At 49.5% G+C, this 26,668-nt stretch overlaps 1 protein-coding gene across 6 annotated transcripts; it reads left to right on the forward strand.

Annotated features, from left to right (window-relative positions):
* The first annotated feature begins 1,009 nt into the window (after positions 1-1,009).
* TMEM268 (transmembrane protein 268) lies at positions 1,010-26,269 on the forward strand. Of its 6 annotated transcripts, XM_065946900.1 has the most exons (10): positions 1,537-1,637; positions 4,725-4,911; positions 10,178-10,287; positions 12,447-12,554; positions 13,290-13,439; positions 16,918-17,028; positions 18,060-18,140; positions 18,791-18,976; positions 22,990-23,208; positions 23,336-26,269. In XM_065946900.1, exons 2-9 carry the CDS (start codon positions 4,803-4,805, stop codon positions 23,167-23,169), a joined length of 1,035 nt encoding a protein of 344 aa, XP_065802972.1. In that variant the 5' UTR covers positions 1,537-1,637; positions 4,725-4,802; the 3' UTR covers positions 23,170-23,208; positions 23,336-26,269. The 6 variants fall into 6 exon arrangements, with proteins under 6 accessions (XP_065802973.1, XP_065802972.1, XP_065802971.1 ...); XM_065946901.1 differs by lacking the exon at positions 1,537-1,637 and adding an exon at positions 1,010-1,400 and having other exon boundaries at positions 22,990-26,269; XM_065946899.1 differs by having other exon boundaries at positions 22,990-26,269.
* Positions 26,270-26,668: the final 399 nt, after the last annotated feature.

Here is a 26,668-nt window from a genome sequence, read left to right on the forward strand (position 1 = left end):
TTCCTACAAAATAGGGCTTCCCCGGTCACACACACCTACAAAATATGGCAGTGTCTTATGTACCCCCTTAAAAAGAAACCGGACAGAGTCCATCCTAAAGGAGACCAGTCCTGGGTGTTCATTGGAAGGACTGATGTTGAAGCTGAAACTCCAACACTTTGGCCACCTGATGCGAAGAGCTGACTCATTTGAAAAGACCCTGATGCTGGAAAAGATTGAGGGCAGGAGAAGGGGACGACAGAGGATGAGATGGTTGGATGGCATCACCGACTCAATGGAAATGGGTTTGGGTGGACTCTAGGAGTTGGTGATGGACAGGGAGGCCTGGCGTGCTGCGGTTCATGGGGTCGAAAGAGTCGGACACGACTGAGCAACTGAACTGAACTGGTGGCTCAGCTGGTAGAGAATCTGCCTGCAATGCAGGAGACGCTGGTTCAATCCCTGGGTCTGGAAGATTCTCTGGAGAAAGAAATGGCAACCGACTCCAGTAGTCTTGTCTGGAGAATTTCAGGGACAGAGGACCTGGTGGGCTACAGTATATGGGGTCACAAAGAGCCCGACAGAGTGACTCAAACAACCTACAAAAGATGGAAGTGTCTTATGTACCCTCTGTGTGTGTGCGGAGCGGCACGCATTGTTCTGGGCACCACTGAGCCAGACATGCAAGATCCAAGATGTTCACTTTGCCTGAAAAGAAACCAGACAGAGTGGAGTGTTCTGGAATGAGGTGAATGCCAAGGAACGTGGCTGAAAGAAAAAGCAAGAATGAAACAGGTTCCCTTTTGTATAAATGCACAGTGTACCTCATCCGTCCATAAGCCGTCCACAGAAACCTCAGGGAAGGAGGCACTTTTCACTGCAGACCCCCTGAAAGCCCGAGGGATGGAGGTGGGGGTGGCGGCCACTATCCTGTGGCCTGCACTTATGTACATTTCACACAGATTATCTCCTTAAAGCTTCACACAATCCCATGAAACGGTATAATCTGCTTTTGTTTTTAACAGAAAACTAAGTCACAGAGAGGGAAAACTATCCTCAAGATGATCTAAAAATCGGAGACACTTGGCTGAGAGCCCAGGGAGTCTGACCCCCAAACCGATGCTCTTAACACAATGCACGTGTAATTTTTCACTAAAAAACAACCCCCTGAGGAATTTCTGGTCCCCAGTATTGCTTCATCCACCGGGTCCCGTGATTGTTGTCAGACGCGGGCTGGACCTCAGGGGCAAGCCGCTGCCCTCAGGATCCGGGGACCGAGGCTCAGAGCTGGGCGGGAATCATCGCGGCCCGGGATCTGGTCCCCCCACCGCACCTCCCCGAGAGCCCCAGAAGAAACGCACGTGGTCGGCGAGCGCGGAGGCGCTTCCCCGCGTCCCGGGAGGGAGCCCGGCTGATGAAAGGTAGCTCCCAGCTCGGCTCCGACGCGAACCGGCTTCCCTCTGGGCCCGGAGGCGAGCGCGGCGGGCGGCTCCTCCCGGTGGGGTGACCGCGCGGGGCCGGCCCGGCCCGGGGGCGGGACTCGGGAGGGCGGCGCGGGCGGCAGGCGGGGCGCGGGCGGCGGTGCCCGGAGGCTGCGGCGCGGTGGGGCGGCGGCGCCCCCGACCTTCCGCGGCCCCGGGGGGCGGTGGTGCGGCCGGGTGAGTGTGCGCGGCGGGGTGAGTGTGCGCGGCGGGGCGAGTGTGCGCGGCCGGGCGAGTGTGCGCGGCCGGGTGAGTGTGCGCGGGCCCGGGGCGCGCGCCCCTGTGTCTGCGCGGGCGCGGGCGGCTGCGAGTCCAGATTTCAGCCGCGCGGTCCCGCGCTGCCGCCTGGGTTCCCCGGTCCTGGCCTGGTGTGGGCGCCGAGGGCCGAGTTTGGGCCCCATTGCTCCCCGTTGTGCGTGGGAGCCGCTCTCCGGCGGCCCTGGTGAGGGGGCGCGGGGCTGATCTCGGGCGTGGAGGGAGGCCCAGGGGCAACAGACCCTGGATCAAGCCTCGGCTGCCCCAGGCCAAGGCCGGAGGTGGCCGAACACCTCCTGCCCGAATGAGCTCGGTTCCCCTGTGGCACCATCCCCCAACCGGGCTCCTTGACCTTGGATGGTTCACTTTCGTTTCTGGGTCTTAATTTTCTCATGTGTAAAATGGAGAGCTTGGAGCCATTGTCTCCGAAGGCTTTTCCACTCCAAAACTTATGTGACAGACCCTCCATCATGGCCCCTTGTTGGGACTTTCCGGTTTAACAAAACCAAACTTGACTTGTGAAAACTATAGGATTCCCCCTTCCCCCAGCACACACACACACACACACACACACCCCCCTCAAACACACACACACACACACACAGACACACACCTCACACACATACACACACACACATCTCACACACACACACACACACACACCTCAGGGAGGCGCAGGGGGTCTTCTGGGGATACTGGGCACTCTGCAGAAATAGAGATTTTTGCAGAGGCTTGCTACCCACCTCAGAAAGATGGGTAATTGGAAGGTTTGGTTAAATGGAGTCAGCAAGGGGAATTAGGAAGCTGGGGAGTGGATGGCCAATTAGTTGGAGGAACTTCAGGGCCTGCTCACGCCCTGCCTGTCTCCATCCTGGGGCCTGACCCTCTCTCCCTTGTCCCATTAGGGCGAGTGCAGGGCCGGAGGGGGGTGGTGGCCCAGAACATGCTAGTCGGTGATGGGTCAGCACCTGCCCTTGGCTAGCCTTGCCAACACCCCTCCTGCCCTCTGCAGCCTCCAGTTTGGATGAGAGGCTACAGGGTGAGAGCGGAGGCCGCCTCGATTGGCCCCACCTGCCCTCTGGCTTGTACCTCTCCCTACTGGGCAGTTCCTTCTCTCCCTCCACCTTTTCCAAGCCAGGAGCCTCCTTCCCTGCTCTGAGAAGCCTCCAGAAGAAGTCTTCCCTCAATCCAAGGTGCTGCTGGTTCCCCCTGAATGCCTTCTCTGATCTTTGTCTGTTTCTTGTTTCTCTTTCTCTGAGTTTGTCTTTTCTACCAGATGGTGGTACCTATCAAAGAGGGCCAAACAGGGACTTAAGATTTTATTGCTGACTTTATAGTCTAGAGAGCACAGGGCCTGGCACTAGAAGATTCTTGGGGAATATCTATGGAGTAAAAATAACGATTGGTATGTTCCGTTTTGCCCTCTACTGCTCTCAAGCGATTTAAGTTTGAATTCTTTAAGCCTCACAACAACCTCGTTGCCTTGTTCCCATTTACACGTAAAGAAACTGAGGTGATGCAAGTCCCTTGCTCCAGGTCATACACGTGGGAGGTGGCAGGACTGTGCAGGTTGCTTTTCTCCATTACACTAAATAGCCTGCAGGTGCGTGACTTCTCCTGGTTGGGACTTTGTGGGAAGCTAATTGGGCCAACTGGGGTGATGGGGATTGCCTCCCAAAGATACTGTCTAGTTGTGGGATTCTGCAGCTAATGAACCTTCCACGCTGTCTGCAAGGCTGTCTGGGCAGCTTAAGCTTGTGGATGGTCCCTTCTGCCTGGAGGAGGGGCAGGGGGCTCCTGGGCCCCACCAACGTTTCTGAGACTCCAGTATAGCCTCTCCGGGAAACAGGTTCCTAGCTAGGATGTCTCTGGGTTCCTGGTCTGGAGCATAGATCCAAGGATTCTCTTTGTCCCATAGGCCTAGGACCCCATTGGATGGAGCAGAACTTCGTTTATCGTCAAGTGCAGGGGAGACATCCTTGGGCTGTTGTTTTCATGCCTCTTGGGGGTACCAGGGAAGAGGAAGGAAGTAAGGGGTGATATGATTGACTGATATTCAGCAGTGTTTGGGAGTGCCTACTGTGCGCCAGGCTTGGGGGAGATGGTCCCTGCCCTCCCACAGCTTGGCAGCTCAGATGCCAACTCGAATGTGTTGCTAGATCACACCTGGGAAACGCAGTCTTCTTCCACCCACTGTTTTTTAAGGTGGTTTAAGAAAGAGGCTCAGCCATAGCCAGACCTGGGTTCCAAGGTTCAGAGATGTGGGAATGTTGGGCTTGGATTCTGGAGCTGGATGGCCTGGTTCATCTGTCCCCTAGCTCCCAGCCACCCCACTTTGGGTGGGTCACGTCACATCTTTGATTCACAGTTCTGTCTCCAAGGAAATGGAAAAAAACCTGTGAGGAATTGGGCTTGATGGTGAGCAGGATATTGGATGCCACACTTGTATTTCTTTGTGTAGCCCCACAGCAGCTATGCTGGGCTGGCCTCCCTGCACCCATTTTGCAGGTGAGGTCAGCAAGGCTTGGGGAGCTAAGTACCTTGACAGTGGATGTCCCAGAGCACGTGAGGGTCAAGTGAAGGTTCACACTAGGTCATTTGGTGCTGAAGTCCTTGCTCTTTTCTTTTTATAACATTTTGTTGCCTTGTATAAACAAGGCTCCCTGTGATGAGTAGACCTATCCTGTGCTCAGTCAGGAAGGGAAATCCCAGATGCCTGAGAGTGGGATCTGGCCAGCTCATGAGTTCCCTGTGGTTCCTGGATGTGTCTGAGCTGGAGAAGATCCAAGACCAGAGGGAAGTGCTCAACCCAGGCCTTGGAGGGTTCTGGCTCCCTCCTGTTCATTCCCTGTGAGAACGTTCTTTAGCCTGATCAACGAGACGAGGTCCGAGGAAAGATTCTGGGTGGCTCTCCTCAGCCTGGTGATGGCCTTGGCCTTGAGAGTCAGAGGAAGCCGGCCAGCCCAGGACCAGGCCTGAAGTTTTTTCTTGTGATGTTGTTTTCTGAAGGCAGGCGAAGCTGAGCTGGCTGCTCCAGGATGAACCACAGCTCCGAGAAGGGGAAGTAGGAGTCCTGCTGGCGCTGCGATGGCGTGTGAACCGCACATGGACCCCGGCGGGGCGGCTGGCCCCTTGCCCACCTCCTCCCCTGGCTGGAGCGCCCTGCCTGGCGGAAGCCCTCCTGGCTGGGGGCAAGGTAGGGTCATGACCCTTAATTCCTTCCTCCTCTACCCCCCTGCCCCCGCCCCTAGGATGCTGAGCTGGACTCAGATAGTATGCTTGAGGAGAGGTGAGTGGAAGGGCACAGAAGTGCCTCAGATAAGGGTGGGCATTTGGGGATGTGTTTCCAGGCATTTCTGTCATTGCTACTTATTCTTCCACCAGATTCCTTAGCTTGCCCTCTGCTAGGATACTATAGCTTCCTAGCACCTCTCCTCCTTGCCCCTTCCATTGTCTCTTCATGGCATCTCAGGGGGGTTTTTAAAAATGCACAATGTTCTGTTTCCATTTCTGTGTCAGTGTTTCCCACTGGGCTAAGCATGAAGATCTGTCATTCACCAGCTTGCAAGGCCCGCCTTAATGGCTCCTACTGCCCCTGCCCCAGGACCTTTGCACCTGCTGTCTGTTTTGTGTCTTATGTCCTTCCCCTGTCTCCTTTCCTCTGCTTTATTTCCTTTCATCCTTCAGAGCTCAGTTCAGATATCCCTTCCATGGGGAATCCTCCCCTGGTGGCCCAGCCTAAGCCAGACCCTCTGATATACCCCTGCTTCTCCCTATGGCACTTAGCAGTTTGTAATTAAATTAATTCCCTGTGTAATAACATGTGGAATGTCCAGCTTCCTAAGTAAAATGTAAGCTGCATGAGGGCAGGGGCTCTGCGTTGCTTCGTTCATCCCTGTGTCTGTAGTACCTAGCCCACAGCTTGGCCCATAATCAGTTCAGTTCAGTCGCTCACTTGTGTCTGACTTTTTGCGACCCCATGAACCACAGCACGCCAGGCCTCCCTGTCCATCACCAACTCCCAGAGTTTACCCAAACCCATGTCCATTGAGTCGGTGACGCCATCCAATCTTCTCATCCTCTGTAGTCCCCTTCTCCTCCTGCCCTCAACCTTCCCCAGCATCAGGGTCTTTTCAAATGAGTCAGCTCTCCACATCAGGTGGCCGAAGTATTGGAGTTTCAGCTTCAGCATCAGTCCTTCCAATGAACACCCAGGACTCATCTCCTTTAGGATGGACTGGTTGGATCTCCTTGCAGTCCAAGGGACTCTCAAGAGTCTTCTCCAACACCACAGTTCAAAAGCATCAATTCTTCTGCGCTCAGCATTCTTTATAGTCCAACTCTCACATTCATACATGACTACTGGAAAAACTGTAGCCTTGACTAGGTGGACCTTTGTTGGCAAAGTAATGTCTCTGCTTTTTAATATGCTGTCTAGGTTGGTCATAACTCAGTAAGTATTTTGAATGAATGAATTAATGAATGAATGAGTGGCTGGGTGTAGGCAAGTGGAGTTGGCATTTTACATTGTGGCTGGTTTCTTAGATGATTTCAAACTTAAAAACAAGGGTTCCTTTTATGTCTTCTGTTATTAAGAAAGCAATTCACACATACACGCATACCAGTAGAATGAAATAGAATGGAATAATTTGCCTTCAGCTCTTTGAAGGCATTGCTCCACTGGTTTTTGGCAAGCCAGTTCTTGCCCCTTTATAGGAAATAGCTTTCTGTATGTGCACACACATACATACACATCCGCACAGACACACTTGTACACACACACACGTTTTTTGGTAGCTTTTCAGATCCTTTTTCTTAGCCTGAGTGTGAAAACAAGGATTTTTAAGTGGAGGACTTACAGTTCTCACTTTAAGAAACAGATGAACGAGATTATGGCCAAGAATCCAGGAATTCATGGTTTGAAAGGGAAACAGAGACAGCATCACCGTGAAGAGTCTTTGCATTGCTCGGGGAAACACTGTCCACACAGTGCAGAGAGCCAGGCTGGGGGAGCGGCTCACGTCTCCAAGCCTGAGGTCCAGGTCAGTGTGGGCTTCCCACTGTGCCCTGTGCAGTGAAAGGCTGGTCTGAGGCTCCTATAGCACACCTGCCTGCCTTTTCTGTGCTCCTCTTTCGTTTCACTTCTTCTCTTTCTTACTTTCATTTCCCTGCTACCACCAGGCAAGCTGGTTCTCCTTTCAGAGGCCCTGTTTCCTTTCCCATAGTAATCGTTTTCTACTTTCTAGGGCTCTTGCGGGAGACCCTGGTTCGATTCCTGGATTGGGAAGATCTCCTGGAGAAGGGATAGGCTACCCCCTCCAGTATTCTTGGGCTTCCCTGGGGGCTCAGACGGTAAAGAATCCGCCTGCCATACGGGAGACCTGGGTTTGATCCCTGGCTTGGGAAGATCCTCTGGAGGAGGGCGTGGCACGTATTCTTGCCTGGGGAACCCCCTGCACAGAGGAGCCTGGTGGGCTACAGTCCATGGAGTTGCAAAGTCAGACGCGCCTGAGTGACTTAGCGCAGGGCTCTTGGAGGATTAAATGGAATCAGGACTCTGACCCTGAGACTGTGCCTGCTGCATAGGAAGGGCTTAGTCCCCGGAAACTGTTCATATTTGATTTTGTTGTTCTATTTTTATTTCAGCCTTTATCTTCTTTTTATCTGTTTTCCTTCATTTGCTTATTTTAAAATCTAATTGTATAATTTTGCCTTTTCATAATTTATTTTTATGAAATCCTTTCTGGAACAAGATGTGGGAGGATAAAAACCAATACAACTAAACCAGTGTGACTTTATGGTAACTTAGGCGCTCTGACAAGCTTTTAAATGATGACAACCATATCTGCCAGTTATTCAGCACCCATTTTACACTAAACGCTGTATTTTCACCATCTTAATTATTTGTAAAATCCTCTGCCGTGGATATCATCATCCTCTAAGGGGATGGTCAGGAATTAAATTGCTTCCTCAAGGTTTTTCTGTTAGTGAGAGGCTCACTTAAAATTTGAACCCCAAACCATCTTGCGTGTGCTTCCCCCACTTCTTTCATACATGAAACATTTATCTAGTACCTGCTGTATACTTGGCACTGAATCCAGCTCAGGGGATTCAGTGATGTGTAAAACCCATGTGGGAGTATATTGTTTGGATGGAGACAATGGACTAATTGAGTAACTGGGTACACATGTACTCATCTTTAGTGAGCATAAAGGAGAAGGGCAGTGATGGGCAGGTTTATCAGACAGATTTGACCTGACAAGAGTTTAGAGCATCAAGGCAGACTCCCTGGGAAAGGGATTAATGAACTGGAATGCAAATAATGACTGGAATCTAAGGGAGAGATGCCAGGGGTATGTGTTCTAGGGAGAGAGAGGGAAGAGCATATGCAAAGGCCCTGGGGTGGGAGAGAACACTGCATGTCCAAGGAGCAAAGGAGGCTGGAGCGGCAAGACGCAGAATGAGGCTGAGCCTTCAAGCTGAGTTTGGGAGGAGGCTAGTTCTTCTAAGGACTGGTTTGGTTCTTCTAAGGAGGTTGGTTTTCTTCAGAGCACTGGGAAGCTATTGAAAGTTACTTTTTTTTTTTTTTAAAAAGATTTATTTGTTTATTTATTTTTGGTTGAGCTTGGGTCTTCATTGCTGTGTGCGGGCTTTCGCTAGTTGAGGAAATGGGGGCTACTCTCTAGCTGAGGTGCACGGGCTTCTCACTGCAGTGTCTTTTCTTATTGCAGAGCATGGGCCCTAGGGCACATGGGCTTCAGTAGTTGCAGCCCACGGGCTTAGCTGCTCCACGGCATGTAGGATCTTCCCAGACCAGGGATCGAACCTGAGACCCCTGCATTGGCGGGCAGATCCTTACCCACTGGACCACCAGGAAAAGCCCCTACTGAATAGTTTTACTCGGAGGATTCATATCATTTGATTTGTGCCCTGGCTGCTCTGTGAATGCACTGTAAGAGGAAGAGCAGTTGGAGAAGCCAGTTAGGAGACGGGGGACAGGGAGAGGGGAAGGGAGCCTGGGAGAGGGTTGTGGCCAAGATGCCAAGGGGTGCATGGAGCTGGGACAGATTTTGCTGGGCCCAGTTGGCAGGGCCCAGGGATGGACTGGGTGAGGGGGTGGAGGAGTGGGTGAGGGGGTGGGCAGGAATCCCCAGGAAGGTAGAGCCTTAAGACTTCAGTATTGCCCAGAGCTGGACTCTGTGCCAGAAGATACTGTGTTTATGGTCTAATCCCTTCAGTCCTGCTCCTCTTCTGAGCGACAGCTACAGAAAATGTGCTGAAATATTCAGCTCCCAGCCTTGAGCAGCTAGACTCTAGGATCCTAGCATCTCGGGGCTCGGCCAGCCCCAGCTTTGCGGGGCTCACCGGTGGCTCCCGGGGCCTCATAGCTGAGGGAAGAGCTCAGTCCTTTTGGACAGAGTTTACTCAGAAGGGGAGTAGGTGTGGCCTCTTTCTGCTGCCTTTCTCCAGGGCCTGAGGGGATTGCCTCACTCTGGCTCCTGGTCTGGCTTGGATTGCCTCACTCTGGCTCCTGGTCTGGCTTCAGTGCAGCGCTGCAGGGCAGGTGTGAGAGGTTGTGATAAGACTGAGCTGGTGAGCTTTTTGACGTATGACTTTCATGCAATTTATGCTTTTAAACTGATGAGTGCTGATATACTGGGGAGGGCTTGCCAATAAGTTGGTGGGTTAGTTTTCTGTGGTTATGGTAACAATGACCACTAACAGGGGCTTAGAAAATGCAGTTATCCTCTTACAGCTCTGTAGGTTAGGAGTCTGATCCTGGGCTCACTGAGCTCAGATCATGAGGTCAGCAGGGCTGTGTTAGGAAGCTCCAGGAGAGACTCTTTCCTTTTCTTTCCTAGCGTCTAAAGGCTGCCTCTATCCCTTGGCTCCTGAAGCCTTCCACCACTTTAAAGCCAGAGGTGTTCCATCTCTTTGTACCTTTCTTCCATAGTCACAGCCCTCCTGGCTCTTCTGCCGCCTCCCTCTTCCACTTTTAAGGATCCTTGTGATTGCAGTGGACCCCTCCCCAGATTATCTGGGCTTCCCTAGTGGCTTAGAAGGTAAAGAATCTGCCTGCAATGCGGGAGCCTGGAGTTTGATCCCTGGGTCAGGATGATTCACCTGGAGAAGGGAATGGCTATCCACTCCAGTATTCTTGCCTGGAGAATCCCATGGACAGAGGAGCTTGGTAGGTTACAGCCCATGGGGTTGCAAAAACTTGAACATCAATCAGCAGCTAACATTTTCCACTTCACCCAGATAACCTAAAAATCTTCCTGTTTCGGGCCAGCTGATTAGACCCTTACTTTTACCTTCAGCCTTCATGGGAAGGTTTGAGGATGGCAAGTCCTTCCTTGCCATGCGAATGTTCTCAAGGCCGGAGGAGGTGATGCCATCAAGGTCTGGGTTCACCCCAAGTCCTTATCGCTTAGCCAGATGAAGCGTCTGTCTGCTTTTAGAGCTCCGCAATGGCCAGGTCCTCACGGTGCTCCGGATCGACAATACCTGTGCGCCCATCTCATTTGACCTGGGAGCCGCCGAAGAGCAACTGCAGACCTGGGGTATTCAGGTGAGTGCTGACTTTGTTGTATCCTTATTACTTTTTCTCCCGTCCACCCATCAATCCACCCATCTGTCTGTCTTATCTATTCTATCATTTCATTATTCACAACTTTTTTTTTTTTACTGGTTCATTCATTGTTTTTTTAAAATTCTATTTATTTTTTTTTGTCTTATATCTGGGTATAGTCAATTAACAATGTTGTGATAGTTTCAGATGAACAATGAAGGGACTCATCCATACACAAACATATATCTATCCCACCCCACCCCAGATTCCCCGCCCACCCAGGCTGTAGCATAATTTTGAGCAGCGTTCCGTGTGTGTTACAATAGGTCCTTGTTCATCCGTTTTAAACATAGCAGGTCCACAGCATTTTTTTTAAGCACCTACCCCATGCTTGAAATGCCAATTAATTCGCTTAATAGATGTGTGTTTGGGGGTGTCCGCCCTGTGCTGGGCACTTAGCTGCTCTGTGATTACTACAGAGGTGACTAGGTCCCCGTGCCTGGGGTCACACACGGGGTTTCTGTGCAAATGAGAAGACACAGTGCTCAAGGAACACGTGCACTGGCTCTGGCACATAGTAAATGTTCAATAGATTGTGGCTCTTTAAGTTCCCACAGGTGTGGTTCTCACTCTTCTCATATCCTGTAGAGGGATGAGGTCTTGATCATCACTGCCCAGGATGGATTATTTGTGGATAAGGAAGCTACAATGCTAATGTTACCCTGAAGACTTGAGAATTTACTCCTTTAACACAGATTGGTGTTATGGTTTAAAACATTTTAGCACCAGTAATGGGAAACGTTCCAAGTTGACAGGGCTCACCCCACATCAGCAGACAGCTGGTTTTCCTTCCCATGCTTCCTTTCAGCCTTTGTACAAAAGGACATTTTCCTTAAACAGTTGTCTTCAGATGGGGTTTTCTTCACTGGTGAACAGTTTGCATATTGTTCTACCATGCTCCTAAATATCGTCTCTATGATTAAATTCTGTGTTCTTAAGCAGTCCATTCTCATAAGACCTTTATGCTCTAGGGCGTTTTGCTTGGGCAGGAAGATGTGAGTATCTTGGACTGTATTAATAGTTGTTGGTGTAGTTTGATACTGACACTTGTGTATCAGGTGTTCACTTTGGAAGTGGCCCTGGGCTTGTCTAAGCAGATAGTTAGATACACACATCCATCTGAGTAAGAGGACTACTCTGTGCTTAGTCGCTCAGTCACGTCTGATTCTTTGCAGCCCCATGGACTGTAGCCCACTGGGCTACTCTGTCCATGGGGACTTTCCAGGCAAGATACTGGGGTGGGTTTCCATGCCCTCCTCCAGGGGATCTTCCCAACCCAGAGATCAAACCCAGGTCTTTGGCATTGCAGGTAGATTCTATACCATCTGAGCCACCAGGGAAGCCCCAAGTAAGAGAACAGAAACTCCCAAAGATGTCCAGATAATATGTATATATATTATACATATATTTACTGTGTAATATATGGGCTTCCCTTGTGGCTCAGCTGGTAAGAATCTGCCTGCAATGTGGGAGACCTGGGTTCAATTCCTGGGTTGGGAAGATCCCCTGGAGAAGGGAAAGGCTACCCACTCCAGTGCTCTGGCCTGGAGAGTTCCATGAACTAAGTCCATGGGGTCGCAAAGAGTCGGACATGACTGAGCGACTTTCACTCACTGTGTAATGCATATGTAAGTGTTATATGTCTTATCTTGTTTAATATGCACACCACCTCTGTAAAGTGTACATTTATCACCCTCATCTCCCAGAGGAGGAAAGTGAGACTCAGAGAAGTGGGTTTCCTTGTTCCAGGTCACATAGCACATGAGGGGCAGGGCCAAGGTTTGGACCCAGGGCTGGGCAACTCCAGGGCCTGCCCCTTAACCATGAGGCCCTCCTGGGTCTGTTGTGACGTGCTGAGCCTGGGGTTATGGGGGTCCCTCTCTTGGACGTCCCCCTGGCTCTCGAGCTGTCCCGTCCCCCCAGTAGGGCCTGTCCTCCTCTGACCCTGTGATGCCACTCGGGGCTCCATGCGCCGGATGCACTCACCCCCCTTCCACGTGATAGCCACGTGAACTGCACACAGCGTGCTTGCGGGTGGGAAGACGAGGGGCGTGGTTCTCTGTGGCCGACGGGTCTCTTTCCCTTGGGTGGCCGAACAGGTCCCAGCTGACCAGTACAGGAGCCTGGCTGAGAGCGCCCTCTTAGAGCCCCAAGTGAGGAGATACATCATCTACAACTCGAGGCCCATGCGGCTGGCCTTCGCTGTGGTAAGGAGGGTGGGGTCCCTTCAGACTCTGCTGAATTCAGCTCCATGCCCTGCAGCTGGGGGTGCTGGTGACGGGTTTAGGGGCTGGTGGCCGGGCTGCCTGGGAGAGAGCAGTACCCGTGGCCCTGGGTTTGGTGTAGGAGGAGGTTTATGGCAGAGAGTTGTTCCCAGCTCCTCATGTAAGTGATGGAAGGCAGGTTTACTAAGGGCAGAGGCTGGGGCACTGGGAATCTGCAGACCCACCCCGAGGCCCCAGGCTTAGTATCTGATCTTGATATCCAAGACCTTTCTGCTCTCTGGGACTTGGTTCTTTTATTGACCTTTATAACAGCCACAGGAGGGAGGTATTATTATCCCCATTTTATGGATAAGGAAACTGAGGCTCAGAGAGGTGCTATAACATGTTAAGTCCACCTAGCATTTAAAGGATCAACATGGGCTTCTGACTCAGATTCATCTCACTCCCAAGCCCTGTCCTTCTCTGTTTTATTTAAAATCAGAGTTAGCAGGAATTTGGAATACCTGTTCTAACCCCTTGCCTCTCCCTCTACTTATGAACAGGGAACAAGGGCTCATTCTCACAGGCCCCCACAGCCCCATTGGTCTCTGCCTGGCACTGTGAGCTCTCTGAATCCGAGGAGGGTGTCCAAAGTGGCCAGAGGGTGCCCCTGGGAGTGGAGCTGCGTCATCCAAGGACAGGTGTCCCTGACCATGCCCTTCCTCTGGCTTCCCACAGGTGTTCTACGTGGTGGTGTGGGCCAACATCTACTCCACCAGCCAGATGTTCGCCCTGGGGGATCACTGGGTGGGCGTGCTGCTCGTGACCCTGGCTGCCATGAGCCTCACCCTGACTCTCGTGCTCATCTTTGAGAGACACCAGAGGAAGGTGAGTCCTCCGCGGACCCCAGCCACGCTCCCTCCAGGGAGGCTGTACCGGCAGGAGGACCCCAAGTCAGACTTTTCTTCCACCTGCTTCGAAGAATTTCCCCAGCTGTGAAACTTTGCCATGGTCCGTGTGCCCAGCGGCTCAAGGCAGACCAGTCACATGTGTGATCAGGTCCTTTCTGTGTTTCCCTCTGGTCCCTGTGTGTTGTGTTGTGGAAGCGGGCTGTGTTTTGAGAGAGTCTAGGGGTGGCAAGGACGGCCCTCTGAGGCGACTGAGCCCTGCCACACACCTCCCCTGCGCGTGGGGGGACTCCAGCCTGGCGCAGACTCCAACTGGCTCAGTTGCCAGTTGCATCTCATTTAATCCCAGTAGTGACCTTTGAGGCTGAGAGTGGGTGATCAGGGAGTTTAGGTAACTTGTGCCAATTCCAGTCTGACTGGCAGAGTTGGGGGTTCAAAGCTTGAACCCTCTGATTCCCGACTTCATTCACAAAGGAGATTGATACCCCCTGGCTTAATGTATGGTTTGCTAACTGTCTTCTGCTTCTTCAACATCGGTCTTTTGTTACTGTTGAACACTTCATTTGTGGTAGATGTCTATTAAATGCTTTACATACATTAACTCGTTCAATCCCCCAGTAAATCTCTGGGTAGAGTCTTTTATGTTCATGTTACAGATGAGGTACTTGAGGTTCCAAAAGGCCCAAGGAGTAGTCCACAGTCATGCTGCTAATAAATGGCAGAGCTGGAATTCAAAGCCAGGAGCTCAGATTCCAAGCCACGTTCTGGACCAATACCCAAGTGCACTGGTGTGTCTGTGGCTATAACAGATAACCAAAAACGTAGTGGCTTAAAACAATGTTTTGTTTTACAGTTCTATAGTTTAAAAGTTTTGACAGGGCAGGGCTGTCTCTTCTCTAGAACCTCTAGTGGGGAATCTGTTTCCTTGTCTTTTCTAGCTCTGGAGGCCTTCTGCATTTCTTGGCTCGTGGCCCTTTCCTCCATCTTCAGAGCCAGCAGTGGTGGATTGTGTCTTTCTTACATTCTTGACTCTGAGTCTTCTCCCTCCCTCTTCCACTTTTAAGGCCCCTTGTGATGACTTTAGGGCTTCCTTGGTAGCTCAGATGGTAAAGAATTTGCCTGCAACGCAGGAGACTCAGGTTTGATTGCTGGGTCTTTGGGCTGTCTAGGTAATCTGGGCCAGTCTTCCTATTTTAAGGCTAACTCTTTAGCATCATTAATTCCATCTACCACCTTAATTCCTCCATGTCACATAGCATAAATTCACAGACTCTGTGTGGTAGGATTTAAGCAGCCTTGCGAGGTCATTATTCTGCCTACCACACCTCCACTGTCTTTCTTTCTTCTTCTTTTTTTAAAAAAAATATTTATTTGTTTAGTTTTGGCTGTGCTGGGTCTTCGTTGCTCCACGTGGCTTTCTCCAGTTGCAGCGAGCAGGGGCTGCTCTCTAGTTGCGGTGCACAGGTTCTCATTGTGTGGCTTCTCGATGCAGAGCACGGGCTCTAAGTCTGGGCTCAGTAGATGTGGTGCCTAGGTTTAGTTGCCTTGCAGCATGTGGGATCATCCCGGAGCAGAGCTGGAACCCATGTCCCCTGCATTGGCAAGTGGGTTCTGAACCCCTGGATCACCAACGAAGCCCCTCCACTGTTCTCCTAGCTACTTTAGGAAGCTCCCCAGCACCTGGCACAGAGCTGGACTTTGAGACCTTTAGTAAATACTCTGCTCTTGCCTGACTCAGGAGGAGAGGGCGGGCTGTGAGGAAATGTGGTCAGGGTCTGGGGTATGAATTCCATTTAGCGCCTGTGCTCACAGGGACGAATAGGAACTTTATGGCTCAATCATTCTGAAAGGATCTTTGTTGAGCTTCGAGATGAGGCTGACAAAATACTGCTGCCCTTGGGCTCTGTTAATGCTTTCATGGTCTTGTGTTTGGCCTATAAAAAATAAATTGAACTGGCTGCTTTTGCAACAGGAACCTTCTCTTGGGGAGGGGGAAAATGCTAAGTGTTCTGCCTTATCAGGAGCAAGAAAAATATCTGGCACCTGGCAGGTGCTTCAGGGAGGCGGTTCAGGGGAGGCCTGCTGTGGGTTTCTGCCTCCTTCCTCCGTTTCTTCCCTATTCAGCTGGTATTTATGAAGGCTCAGCAAGTGCTAGGGGATGTGCTGGGCATAGGGCAGAGAGATGAACAAAACTGTTTCTACTCGTAGGTGCAGCATGGAGGCCCCAGGTATATAATGGCCCTTCTGTCATACTGTTTTTTGATCCTCCAGGATCCTTTACTTTTTAATATGGCCATCATTTAATGAGCACTAATTATGTGTTCTGTATTTGGGGCCTGATATCTATGCCCAAAAACCTGATAAGAAGGCAGGATCCCCCTACCATTTGCTAGCCCTACAACCTGGGGTGACTGATTGCTTAACTCTTGGGCCTTTAGTTTTCTCATCTGTAAAATGGGATAATAATTGTAGCTCCTCTTAGGATTGCAGGGAGAACTAAATGATGTAATACATGCAGCGTGCTTGTAATCCTGCTTGTGTGTGTGTGTACATTAGTTGATCAGTTATGTCCAACTCTTTGTGAGACAATGGACTGTAGCCCGCCAGGCTCCTCTGCCCATGGAATTCTCCAGGCAAAAATACTGGAATGAGTTGCCATCCCCTTCTCCAGGGGATCTTCCCAACCCAGGGATTGAACCTGGGTCTCCCACGTTGCAGGCAGATTCTTTACCATCTGAGCCACCAGGAGAGCCCATAATCCTACCTGGTATTGCATAAAGTATTAACTCTTCACTAGTGGGGAAACCGAAGCTCAGAGAGGTTAAGTAACTGGTGTGTGGTCACACAGCCTTCCTTATGTCTTCCTTTGAGCCTCAGTTCAAGGACTGCTTTCTTCTCCAATCCCTTGTCCCTCAGGGCGGCGCAGATCCTCCTCCCTGACCGTTGTCACTCTTACTGTTTGTGTCCGACCTGCATCACACAATGTCCTTGAGAGCTTTAGCATTTGTACACACTGCCTCGGTTTCCGCCTGTTTGCGAGAGGCGGGAGCCTTTCCCATCCCCTCCTCCTGCAGATACCTGTGGCACATGACGGTGTCCTGGGCACTGGGTGGAGTGCTTCACACACAGTCTCAGTTCAATCTCACCACCTTCCTCAGGGCTGGGGACACTTTTCATCCTTGTCCAGACCTGAAGAAAGCGAGACTCAGAGAAGGGACACCGTTGGCCAGGACCACATGCCCAGAAGTAGCGGAGCTGGGCTTCACCCCAGGCTTGCTGACACTGCTGAATTTATTGTCCCAACAACCCCACAGACTTGTATAGGGGAGACATTGTGTCTTAAAGGCCAAGATTGTCCCGTGCTGTCTCGGGCTGGAGCAGTGTGTGGTTATTACCCGGGCCCAGGAGCGCCCCGCCGACATGAAGTTCAGGCCGCGAGGCTGGCGTTTGTCTTCTAGGCCAACACCAACACAGACCTCAGGCTGACAGCTGCCAACGGAGCCCTCCTGAGACACCGGGTGCTGCTGGGGGTGACGGACACGGTGGAAGGCTGCCAGAGTGTGATTCAGGTACTGCGTCACCCAGCGACCCCCCGTGTGGGAGCTTTGAGGCCGGGCTCCCCCGGCCTGTGCAGTGGCCGCCCGGGTCTGCAGCCCCTCCTTCCTCCCTGCTCCTGTGTTCCCTTCTGGAGACGCCTCTCGGGGCCGTCAGCAGCAGCTTAGAACCTCCACGAGGCAGGGCTGGAAGGACAGCTTGAAGGAAGCCAAGCTACGTTCCGCATTCAACATTTATTCGCCAGAGAGATGGGTCCTCCCCTGCTTCAAGCCCTCAGTGCTCAGATGAGGTCCCTGGAGAGGCAGGTCAGACCCTGAAGGCCGTGTCCCCGTAGCTTGCTTGTTTCCCTGGCTCCAGGGAAATGCGAGATCTGAAGCGACCGGAAGGAGGTCACGCAGCGGGTCTGGGACTCAACTGGGCTGGATGAGGCTCAGGGCTCCTGATCCTGGCTGGGCTCTGCCAGTGGGATTGGTGCATCTCCTCAGTCAGCGTCACGCCCACATCTCACCCAGTGGGAGCCCGGGGTGGGGGTACAGGTGGTCTGGTAGGAGGCCCATTGGGCACGTGACCTGTACATTCCCAAAATATTTACTGAGAGCCCAATATTGTGCCAGGCACTGTTCTAGGTACTGAGGCTGCGGCAGAGAACAGACATAGGCAGATCCTGAGTTTACGGAGCATGCCTGAGATGGTGTAGGATGCAAAGGGATCTTGCTTGACCCCAAGGATGAACTTGATCACTAGACTACTGGTAGGTCAAGCGTGATAGTGTAGATCCAGAGCTTCTTGAATCTGGGGGTCCTTTCAGCCTCATTTATCTCTAAATCCTCTTTTATCATTTGGTACAGAGGAGCGACTTGGCAAGTGTTAGTTGAATGTATGGCTGGCTGGCGGGATTGACTAAGGAGTGGACACATCTTTTAAAAAACTGGGTTCTTTCAGTTGCAAAGTAGCATGTTGAAGGCGGTGAGGCCTGGCTTGGGGATGGAGAGTTCGAGGTCGGGCGGGCTTTGTCCTCTGCGATCACGACTGCTTCTGTCCCCAGCTCTGGTTTGTCTATTTCGACCTGGAGACCTGTGTGCAGTTTTTGTCCGATCACATTCAAGAGATGAAGATGAGCCAAGAGGTAAGATACCTTGAGTGAAAAACAGAAGAAGAAAATAAACCAGGAGGCTAAATTGTACAGATTGCATTATCTCGGTGTTGGAAAAATGTCTAAGGAACAAGTTACTTGGAAGGAAGAATACCTCTGTGGAATCATGGCTGTTTTTGCCTAGGGAATGATGGCCGTTTTTCTCTTCCTTTTTAACTAGTTGCATTTGCCACATTTCTTATAGTGAACATTTAATTATAATTATAGTAATAAATAACAATAGATTTCATTTATCACAACGACAACAATAAATATTCTGGCAGAGGAAAATACCATATATTTAGGTGACTATCCCTTGTTCAGAATCTTCAGTGTTTTGAGGAAGAACAGGGAGATTTTGCTTCACCTACACAGAGGCAGAAACGGAGGCTCTGAGAAGGCCCAGAGCCAGCTGGAAATGCTGGATTCGGAGCCCAGTCCTCCCATCCTTGAGCCCTGTGCTTCTGATGGTATTTTTGCAGGAATTATCTGATCTCTCCAGTGTGGCTCAGCTCCAGGGTCTCCTGAGGTCGGCATCTGAATCTGTAGATGGTCCATCCATCCTCTGTGGGTCTGATGCTTGGCTAGCCACCCGGCCTCCTACGTCCACCCAACTGAGCCAGCCCCTCTCTGTTTCCTTCTAGTCCTTGCTGAGAAGCAGATTGAGCCAGCTGTGTGTTGTCATGGAGACTGGGGTGAGCCCCACAGCCGATGAGGGGCCGGAGAACCTGCTAGAGGAAGCTCCTCTCCTGCCCGACCGTCCGGGTTCCACGGAGAAGCCGCTCATGCAGACTGAACTTCGCCAGCTTGTTCCTGAGGCTGAGCCAGAGGTAATAGGCACCTGGGCCAGTCAGGGCCTCCCTCCTTCACCAGGTGTTTGCATAGTCCGTGCATGGCTCTCAAGTTCTACTGTAGATTCCTGGGGACGTGCCTTTACCGAGTTGGTGGGGACCATACACCTCTTCTAGCCTACTAGTTTTTTAATATTTTTTTCCCTCACCACAGCAGTTTAAAAGATAGCTTAGAGGAATATAAATATAAATTTTTAAGTATAAAATACTTACCGGGTACCCCCTGCCCCCATTTCAAAAGCATCTTGGTATTTTTTTGTATAGTTCCATGGGATGTGTGGTTGTGTGTCAATGGATGGTAAGCATACCTCAACATGAGTATGTTGATAAATATTTGGGTCGTTTTAAAATCTGTTTATTAACCAATCTGTCATCAATTTATCTATCTCCTTAAATTGCAGTTGGATATTGAAGTCTTATTTGCATCTCTGTTGAATTCCATTTCCTCCTGCTCCAGAGTTCTATTGGGTCCTGCTAGCTAAGCTGTTTGTTTGGCATGGCTAAGAGCTGGTAGACTAGAAGTCTGGTAATTTGTTTTGCAGCTTGTGGAACCCCCATTCTCACCAGGAGGACAGATGGTTTGGATGACTTGCAGTGAGGGGTTATCTTCAGCAGGGTGTGATACAGGCAAACACTTGCCTTTGGTTTTTTGCCAATAGATTTGGAGATGAAAAGTCCAGCCCAGTCCAGACTTTCCCTTTTGCATGGATGGGGAGTGGGGAGCCTGCAAATAGGACCAATATGAGAGAAAATGATAAATATATTAATCTCTTCAAAGAGCTGAAAATATAAGGTCACATTCTTTCTTGTGCATGCATGTCTGGGTTTATGTGAAATAGCCTATTAACTATGATGGGTCTTTTAAATGATTTTTTTCAAATTCATTCAAACCAATAGTAATACAATTTCCTGTTATGAATATCAAGCGTGTGCACATGTTTTTAAAGTAGCTGCCCTTACAACGTAGTGAGGGAAAATACAACCGATGCCCAAGTCTCAGCCTGGTCCAGTCTGTCATATTTCAGGAGAAACCCAGTGTGTGTGAAAGGCAGATAAATAGTTATAATGACCTCTTACATTTTTATAGATTTTTGTCATGCATAAAATTCTTTAGCATTTCCTCTGAAATATGGGTTATTTTCCCTTTTTTCGTGTTGGGTGAGATAGACTTCCACGGGGTCAGCTGACTTACCCAAGGTCACATAACAAGGGAGAATATGGCAGAATCCAAGGTGGAAACCAGCCTATGATTTCAGGAGGCAACTTTTCTTGTTGAGTTTCTTTGCTTATGTTAATCAATTTTAAAGTAAGTGGGTGCAAAGCTCAATCTGAATTAGTAAGTGGTAGGCTATTTGATGTTTTCAGCATTTTTCTAGCACAAAGGATAAATCTAAGGAAACAGTGCTCTAACAGAGCTAGGTTCTGTTTTTTAAATAATGATAATGATAGTGGTATTGATGGCATTTATTGAGTACTGCACACTGGGCTTTCTTTCCATAAGTTCCTTTAATAAATCCTCACTCTAGCACAAACAGAAAGATGTTTCGATTTTTTGTCTTTTGCTGCTGAAGAAATGACTCAGCAAGGTGAAGTGACTTGTTCCCGGTCTGTCCCAGGGTAGCTGACGGATATTCCCACTTGGCCCTTTTAATTCAAAAGCCTATTCTTGATCCCTAACTGTACCGACATAAACAGCCTGGGTGTAACCCACACCTTACTGCATTACCTTCAGACTGGCTGCAGGTGAAAGATCTCTGAAAGCGGAAAATAAATATAAAATTTTAGATATAAAATACTTATTAGGTCCCCCCCCCCATTTAAAAAATATCTTGGTATTTTTTTTGTGTAGTTCCATGGGATATGTAGTTGTGTGTTAGTAGATGGTAAACCTACCCAAACATGAACATGTTGATAAGTATTTGGGTCTTTTTAAAATCTGTTTAAAAAGACCTGTCGTGAATCTATCTTCTTAAATTGCAGTTGGATATTGAAATCTTATGTGCATCTCTGTTGAATTCCATTTCCTCCTGCTCCAAAGTTTTATTGGGTCCTACCACCTAAGCTGTGCTGCATGTAAGGAGCTAGACCATCTTCCCTGGAATCCCAGCTGCCAGACAGGTGGATGGAACTTTGGAGACCAAATGTGTTAATAAGAACATGCAGTAAACACAGTTTTTCCAATTCTTTTTTTTTTACTTAAATTTTTTTCCACTGCAATAAAATATACCTAATATTAAATTTCCCACCGTAACTCTTTTTTAGTGTGTGAGTCAAGGGCATTTAAGTACATTCACATTGTTGTGTAACTATCACTATATCCTCCTCCGAAACCTTTTTATCTTCATTGTTCATCATTGAAACCACATACCTGTTAAATACAAACTCTCTTTCCTTCCCCAGCCCCTGGGAACCACCATTCTTCTTTCTGTCTCTATGAATTTATTGCTCTGTGTGCATGCTCAGTGGTAAAAAATCTGCCTGCAATGCAGGAGACCTGGGTTCAATCCCTGGGTCGGGAAGATCCCCTGGAGAAGGACATGGCCACCTACCCTAGTATCCTCGCCTGGAGAATTCCACGGGCAGTGAAGCCTGGTGGGCTCCAGTCCGTAGGGTCGGACGTGACTGAGCGACTGACATGCACACGCACACACATGTGCTCAGTCACTCAATCTTGTCCGACTCTTTGCGACCCCGTGAATTGTAGCCCACTGGGTCCTCTGTCTATGGCATTTTCTAGGCAAGAGTACTGGAGTGGATTGTCATTTCTTTCTCCAAGGGCTCTTCCTGACTCAGGGACTGAACCTGGGTCTCCTGCATCAGCAGATGGACTCTTTACCACTGAGCCGCCTGGGCTTCCTGAACTTATTGCTGTATGTGCCTCTTTTAAATGGAATCGTACCGTATTTGTCTTGTATCCGATCCTGTGTACACACACCTCTGCTTGAAGAGGTCTTTGGCCTCAGCCAGCAAACCAGCAGACAAAAGCAAATATGTGAACAGGGTGAAATGATGCATTGTAGTTTGTTGGAGAGAAACCTGCTCCTCTCACATGCATGGGGGCAGGAAGTGAAGGCAGGTTCTCAGTGGCACGGGGACGGTGTCCTTGCACTTTTAGGCTCAGCTTTTTTCGCCCCTAAATATCCAGCTGAGTCAGGCCCTGAACCCCACTGTCCCTGGATCAGAGCATCCTTTATTTTCCCTAGGGGGCTCACACAGCATAAAAGAGAGAGGCGTGATCTGGTCGCCTTGGTGAGCACTTCTAATATAGGAGTACTAGTCTGAAGTCATAGAGCAGGTACTACCGTGTGTAAATGGAAGAACCTGCCGTCATAGGGGTGTTCTCCCAGCCCTGCCTCCGTTTACTGGTGGGTCTCTTCAGGTGCATTACCTTGACCTCGTGTACTTTACAAAATCACTTGAAACTGGAAGAAGAGAGAAAGAGACAGTGTCTGTGTGTGTGTGCGGTTGGCTGGTAGAAGCTAATGGTAATTTCTCTAGTGCTCCCTAGCTTTTTTGTGCGTGAAAGTGAAGCTGCTCAGTCGTGTCCGACTCTTTGCAACCCCATGGACTGTAACCTGCCAGGCTCCTCCATCCATGGGATTTTCTAGGCAAGAGTACTGGAGTGGGTTGCCATTTCCTCCTCCAGGGGATCTTCCCCATCCAGGGATTGAACCCAGATCTCCTACATTGCAGGCAGATGCTTTACCGTCTGAGCTGCTAGGGAAGCTTTTTTGTGCATATTATCACCTATTAGCAGTTAGGTTACCCACCTTGTAGATGAGGAAATGGAGACTGTAGTAGCCTCACAGAGCTTGACAGCGGGAGTTCAGACCCGTTCAGGCATCTGCAAGAGTCCCGGCTGAGGGCCTGGCCGGGTCCTTCTTAGTGAGTATCACGGCTGGACCAGCGTCAAAGCCAAGGACCACGTGGCTTTCTCCTCACTCTTTAGAGACCTCTCTGTGGCCCTCACTCTGCTTCCCTGCCTCTTCCAGGAAATGGCCCAGCAGCTTCTGGCAGTGTTTGGAGGCTACTACATCCGGCTCCTCGTGACCTCTCAGCTTCCCCAGGACTTGGGGACACGGCACACGGACTCTGCAAGGATTCCATGCCCCTGCCAGCTCATAGAAGCCTACATCCTGGGCACGGGGTGCTGCCCATTCCTGACCAGGTGACCTCGGAACGGAGGTACTCCTCTTCCCCCAGGACTGAAGGTGAGAGGTCAGGGAGGCCTCGGAGCTCCAGGGTGGCTGATGGCGAGGCCTCGGTGAGGGGAGCAGCGTCTGGGGTACCCTGAGGCTGTCAGTCACGTCAGCACTGGGGATCTGGTGTTCCCTCCAGGACCCTGCACCAACAATGCTTGTCGACAGCCCACGCTGACCTCTGGCCTTTGCAGAAGCCGATGGTCCCGCTCTGAGCTACTTTCTGTGCTGCTTAGAACCATTGGCATGAGTGGAAGAGGCCCCTCGTCCATCCCTTTCATTGTCTGGTGATCCCCGAAAATGTGAAGATGACCAGATGGTGCTGAAAGTGGGCCCAAAGCTTGGTCTCAGGTGATGCTCTGGTCCTCACCCGCTTCATGTCAGATGGAGACTCAGGGAGGACTCTGTTCTGAGTGGCATTGCCTTGAGCCCCTTAAATTATAAAATGCCCCCTTCCAATCTGAAGCAAAGAAGTGAATTCTCAGAGTGTTCTCCACTTTTAAGTTGCTCTTGCCCTACATTTTCTGAAAAGTGATGTCACTTGGGCTTGCTGCTAGCATGCAGGCCTTTAGGAGACAGAAGGAAGGAAGGAACAGCATGTAACTACTAATGAGAAGATTTGGAAGAGACTGATGCTGTCTGTCAGAGGACTTACTTTGTTCCAAGGCACACATGCCTGTGGGTGTGTCTCATACCGCAGACGGAGAGCGGCGGTCCTGTTCCCTAACACTAACGCTGTCCTGCAGTGAAGCAAGATCTGTCCCTCGTGGAATTCCAAGCAGAGCTCAGGTGCTCTGCTTCTGAAAAAATGTGAAGACCCATTGTTCCCTGGGCCCAAATCTAAAGACCCTCGCCTGGCATTTAAAGGCTCCCCAGTGCTGAAGACCTGGCCATCATCTGCAATTTTGGCTTCATCGCCCATGAAAATCCTTAATAGGTTGAAACTGTTTCCTGAACTGACATAGCTATTCTTTTGCATCTGTTGGATTCCTATGCATGCTTTTTTTAAAAAAAGATGTTTTAAAATTGAGGTATAGTTGATGTAAGATATACTAGGTAATTTTCAGGTGTACAATATGGTGATTCCTCATTTTTAAAGGTTATGCTCCATTTATAGTTATTATAAAATATTGGCTGTATTCCCTGTGTTGTATATCTTTGTAGCTTATTTATTTTATACATGGGAGTCTGTACCTTAGTCCCCTCCTCCATATTGCCCCTCCTTCTTGCATGCTTTAAAGCCTAGCTATCCTTACCCCTCCTTCAGGAAGCCTTCCAACATCTCTGCCACTTCTATTTTTTTATTTTTTAAAATTACCTCTTTAATCTATTAATCCAAATCATCTCACCTAGGTTTTTTTGGCCACACCACAGGACTTGCATATCTTAGTTCCCTGACCAGGAGGGCTTGAAACCAGGCCCTTGGCAGTGAAAGCACTGGGTTCTAACCACTGGGCCTCTAGGGAATTCCTGACTCTGCCTCCCTTAAATTCTCTCTCTCTTTTTAAGAAATTACTATTATCATTTTGCGTTTTGGCTGTGTCACATGGCATGCTGGATGGTTCCCTGCCCAGGGACTAAACCCGGGCCTCTGCAGTGAAAGTTCCAGATTCAACCACTGGGCCACCCGGGAATTCCCTCCTTTGAGTTCTTGACGTAGCTGCTGCCTTTACTGCCATTTTATGTTATTGATTCTGTTTTCCTATGCACAGACCATAAACTCCTCAAGGACAAAGACTTATACTTTTTGTGTATGACCTAGACCTGCTAAGGAAAAAAAAATTCCTGTGGATTGAGTGGTTGTCATCTCGATAGTAGCTTTTGCAAAACACTCTCTGTACTCAGTTGAATGATGGGTAGAGTTGGCACAGACTGGGGTTCTGGTCTTGAACTGCCACTTTTAGCTATGTAATTTTTGGCTGGTCCTCAGTTTACGCATCTGTATAATGGGTAGCCTGGATTTTTCTTTTTTTTAACTGGCCCTTTCAAAGTCAAATGTCTGGAAAGTTCCTGCATTTTCTGTTCCATTCTTGCCCTTGGTCTTTCTGTCTGTTATGCCTTTATCTACATGTAGAAAGGTTCTATAGCCTCACACAGATGAGGTGCCCCAGACTTGATAATCATTTGGATGGGGTTGCAGGAGACCTGGATTCTCATCCTAGATCTGCTTCTTCTTAGCAGTGTGACCTTGGCTAGGTTAACCTCTCTGAATGTCAGTTCACCCTATAAATGACTCTAGTGAACATGAAATGTAATTATGTGGCTGACTTACCATGTAAGAGATAAATCTGACTCTTCATTTTCCCTGGGCCAGAGAAGAGAAAGCATGAGTGTAGACCAGCTCTGAAAAATGGCTGTTTCAAGCATTTCTCTTTGGCCGATGCTGTGGCCTGCTTTGCTTAATGAGATTTATTCGTAAAAGTGATCACTGCCTTCTTCAACATGCCACAGAGGAAGTGTGGGCTGTGAATGTGATCAGTAGAAGCCCATGTTTATCATCCAACCACAAAGCCCTGGTAAGTATAATAATAGAGAATAAAAATGTGTGTGTTTTGAGAAAACAGCAGTTTCTCCTTAAAGGGCCCTTGATGAGTTCTTTCCTGCCTTTCCCTCTCTGTAGAGTTTCTGGTGGTCTCACTGGGCAGATGGACCATTCAGGTATGCCCACAAGATACGTTTCTTTGCATTCAAGCCTCGGTTTCTTCTTTTAGAAAGTTCTGTGATCTCTGTCTTGCCTAGACCTTACAGGGTTGCTGTGAAGATGAGATTCCATAAAAGAACGTGTGGGCTGGGTTAATGATAAAGGCTCTGGGTTAATGATAAGTATGGCGCTGTTGAAGATGGTGCTGTGTTGTGAAGCAGGAGTGGAGGGCTTGGATTCCACAGCCACAAATCCAAGGACTGCCACTTTAGGGGAGGTGCCTCCCATCCTTGGGTCTCAGTCGTCAAGGGTGGAGTGGGGATAAGTGTGCCTACCTGGCAACTGATTGTGATGATTAAATGATAGGGAAAATACTGTAAAGTGCTTACAACTGTGAGTTGCAAACTTGAGTAAAATCTCAATAAATTGTGACTGTCATCATTATTTTTTCTCTCTCACTATGTCTTGTGTGCTGTAGGCGCCCCAGGTATGTTTTTGTGGATGATGAAGTTGATTAACAGTTCCTGTTTATTCATTCTGCATCGGAGCTCAGCTACCCCAGCACCGTGAGGTGTACTTATATGAATAAAGAGTCCAGTCTGATCTCTCTGAAATTCAGTACCGGAAGAAGCCTAGCGGGGTTTTAAGAACAAGCTGGTTGGAGATTTTGGACCAGATGCTCACCCTCTGTTCCTCCTCATCTGTAAAGGGAGCGTGTGATGTCAGGGAGATGAATTGGGGTGATGCATGTAAAGCACAAGGTCTGGTTCGTAGTGTCGTCCATAGTAAGGGCTCCATCATCCAATGCTGTTTTTTCTTTAGCTGCTACAT

The sequence above is a fragment of the Muntiacus reevesi genome, chromosome 10 (genome assembly GCF_963930625.1).
Source record: "Muntiacus reevesi chromosome 10, mMunRee1.1, whole genome shotgun sequence".
NCBI classification, from domain to species: Eukaryota; Metazoa; Chordata; class Mammalia; order Artiodactyla; family Cervidae; genus Muntiacus; species Muntiacus reevesi.

Excerpts from the sequence above, each read along its gene's own strand:
- TMEM268 (XM_065946901.1), top strand. The coding sequence starts at position 4,803 with ATGGCGTGTGAACCGCACATGGACCCCGGCGGGGCGGCTGGCCCCTTG. Across the intron at positions 13,440-16,917 it reads TTGAGAGACACCAGAGGAAG|GCCAACACCAACACAGACCT; the intron begins GTGAGTCCTCCG and ends TTTGTCTTCTAG. Across the intron at positions 18,977-22,989 it reads TTCCTGAGGCTGAGCCAGAG|GAAATGGCCCAGCAGCTTCT; the intron begins GTAATAGGCACC and ends TGCCTCTTCCAG.